This window comes from Argopecten irradians, chromosome 7 (genome assembly GCF_041381155.1).
Source record: "Argopecten irradians isolate NY chromosome 7, Ai_NY, whole genome shotgun sequence".
Taxonomy (NCBI): Eukaryota; Metazoa; Mollusca; class Bivalvia; order Pectinida; family Pectinidae; genus Argopecten; species Argopecten irradians.
In genome coordinates, this window is record NC_091140.1 from 6989708 (window position 1) to 6992437 (window position 2730).

Here is a 2730-nt window from a genome sequence, read left to right on the forward strand (position 1 = left end):
AGTGTTACCTGGGGCAGGTTAGCAGTGGTGTTACCTGGGACAGGTTTGGCTGTATTGGTACCTGGTTACAGGTTAGGTAGCAGTGTTTACCTGGGACAGGTTAGTAAGCAGTGTTACCTGAGACAGGGGGCAGTAGTGTTACCTGGGACAGGTTGGCAGTGTGGTACCTGGGACAGGTTAGTTAACATTGTGTTTACATGTGGCAGGTTAGCAGTAGTGTTACCTGGGACAGGTTAGTAGCAGTGTTACCTGAGACAACAGTTGGCAGTAATGTTACTGGGACAGGTTGGCAGTAGTGGTACAGGTTGGGACAGTTTTTAGTAGCAGTGTTATCTGAGACAGGTTGGCAGTAGTGTTACCTGGGACAGTTTTGGCAGTAGTGGTACCAGGGACAGGTTAGTAGCAGTGTTTACCTGGGCAGGTTTAGCATTGTAACCAATGGGACAGTTTAGTAGTGTTACCTTGTACTAACAAAAAGCGAAAGTGAGCACAATCAATGTTTTAAAAACGGTTTTCTTAATAACTATAATATATTTTATTTTTACTTGTCGACGTCCCCTCCTGTCCCGAAATGGTTTGCTTGATATTATTCATGGTGTGTTCTCATAAGTAATAACGTATTATATTGTTGGTATCAGGATATATAGATAACGCAAGTGGCAAATTGCGGGTGTCCCCTTCAGCGACCGTCTAGTACTTCATCCGGTAAGAAGTCATCCTCTAGTTAGTAAGGGTACCTAAGGCTGCCCTAATTATGGGTATGATGACAGGATTCTGAATAGGCGGATCGGAGGGCGATTTAGGGAGGCATCTAAAACTTTAATTTGTTTCTATTATTTGTCAAAAAACCATTTTTAACGTATCAACTAAGGAACTGGAAAAGTTTTTGTAAAAATGAATTCGCGCATGACTACGTGCAGGTGTGTAAAGTTCACGGTTGGTCAATTGCCAAACATATAGGCACTACCGTAGCGTCAAAGGCCAGTGATGTGCGAGTTCTAACAAGACTGAAGCGGTTGTCGGGCTGGGGATGTTATTCATTTAGATAACGATCATTGGACATGTTACATGGTCATCGTTAGGTCCATGTGTAAAAATAATGGCTGGGAGTGAGATTTAGGAGGCTCTCATGAGAGGAGGAGAGGAGGGATTTAATGTGAGAAATAATGCTAAAAAGTAATATAGAGGCAAGTTTAACTAGGTTTAACAGCAGTTTCAATAAGAAAACAAGTAAAATATAAACCAATAAAACAATCTATGTATGTATTTATTTCTACTGTAGGGGAGGTGGTTGGGAGAGTGTGAGGTTGGTAAGCTTTTTACATCATGTTTTGAAGTGATATGAAATGTTTCAAGCGCGAGATATTCTCGACGAGTGAGTGCTTTTTGTTACATCTCTGAAATTATGCAAATCCGGCACTTTTTGGGGACTATTTGTCCTATTACCAATGAGACAGCGCGAGTGAGAGAGATCCTCAACATATTCGTGAGAAAATATCCTACGAGTGAGGCATTATATAGATTCTGTTATTTGGTATATCCTAATGTCTACAATCATAACTATCTTCTTGCAGATATTTCAATCTGACAGTTAAAAATGTGTTTTGTCAATTCCACCACATCGGTGACATATATAATACGTGTATATACATTTGTATTTATACGTCTCTATCACTTATACATACATGTCTATACGCCTCTATCAGCAGTATAAGATAGCGCCATAGATATCGAAAATTTGACCAAAACCATTCTGGTGTATAGGCACATTTATGAAAGCCTTTAAAAGTATACAAAAATATAAAGTAAATGATGTGTAATTTATCAAAAAAGTAACACTTAAACTTTATTTTTATGAATAAAGTGGTCAAACGATCTATAAGACATGATGATCTATGTAAAACGTGGAGAAGCATTCACAAATGGGCTCATAGTTTTAATGGTGTCAATGAGATCTCTCAAACTCTCAAACAAACAAATCAAGAAAGATGAGGCCTCCTGACGGAATCCTCTGTCGAGACAGCCGTAGATGATAGGGTTAACGATAGAGTTGACGTAAACTAGGGTATACAGGAATCGGTACCATGCGAATTCCGTGTGATCTAGTTCTATCCAAAGGTGCTCGCTCAGAGACTCGTGGATCAACATTATTGCCTGTGAAAGGTAACATATAACAAATACGAAAGTTATCAGCATAAATGTCAATGTCATCCGTGTTTCGGATCCTAATTTAGCAAATATATTTGGTTTGGAATTTACAGGAGCACACAATGAATTCGACGACGATTGAGTCTCTGCGGTATCGGTAGAGGTGCATGTTGACCTTGAACACGATCCCATGTTTGAATCACTTTTGGCTGTTCGATTGGCGGAGATAGACGATAATTCGTTAACGAGCGTTAAATCTATTGCTATCGGCCCTTTAATGTATTTACGACGAAATTTCCTTTGTTTGAATACGACTTTTCCCACGAGAACATACAGCGTCGTCACCAGGCATCGTATTGATATTACATTTATCATCATAATGAATTACCTAGATATAATATTACAAGTTTTATCCTTTGTCTGAACCAAGTTCTTTGACAGGAGTAGATCATAGGGAAACCCTTATAACATTCATATTTTTATATTATAAACCCACTTTTTTCTCCAATGTTAAGATTAATTTAAATGCATATGCTTTAATATACTCCCTCAGCATTGCTCTTTCTCTGGATATTCCTGAAT

The 2730-nt window shown here is 38.7% G+C and overlaps 1 protein-coding gene across 1 annotated transcript; it reads right to left on the reverse strand.

The window, feature by feature from the left end:
• Window positions 1-1642: 1642 nt before the first annotated feature.
• On the reverse strand, window positions 1643-2526 carry LOC138326831 (G-protein coupled receptor moody-like). Its single transcript, XM_069272832.1, has one exon. It carries the CDS (start codon window positions 2524-2526, stop codon window positions 1894-1896), a length of 633 nt encoding a protein of 210 aa, XP_069128933.1. The 3' UTR covers window positions 1643-1893.
• Window positions 2527-2730: the final 204 nt, after the last annotated feature.

Excerpts from the sequence above, each read along its gene's own strand:
- LOC138326831 (XM_069272832.1), bottom strand. The coding sequence starts at position 2,526 with ATGATGATAAATGTAATATCAATACGATGCCTGGTGACGACGCTGTAT.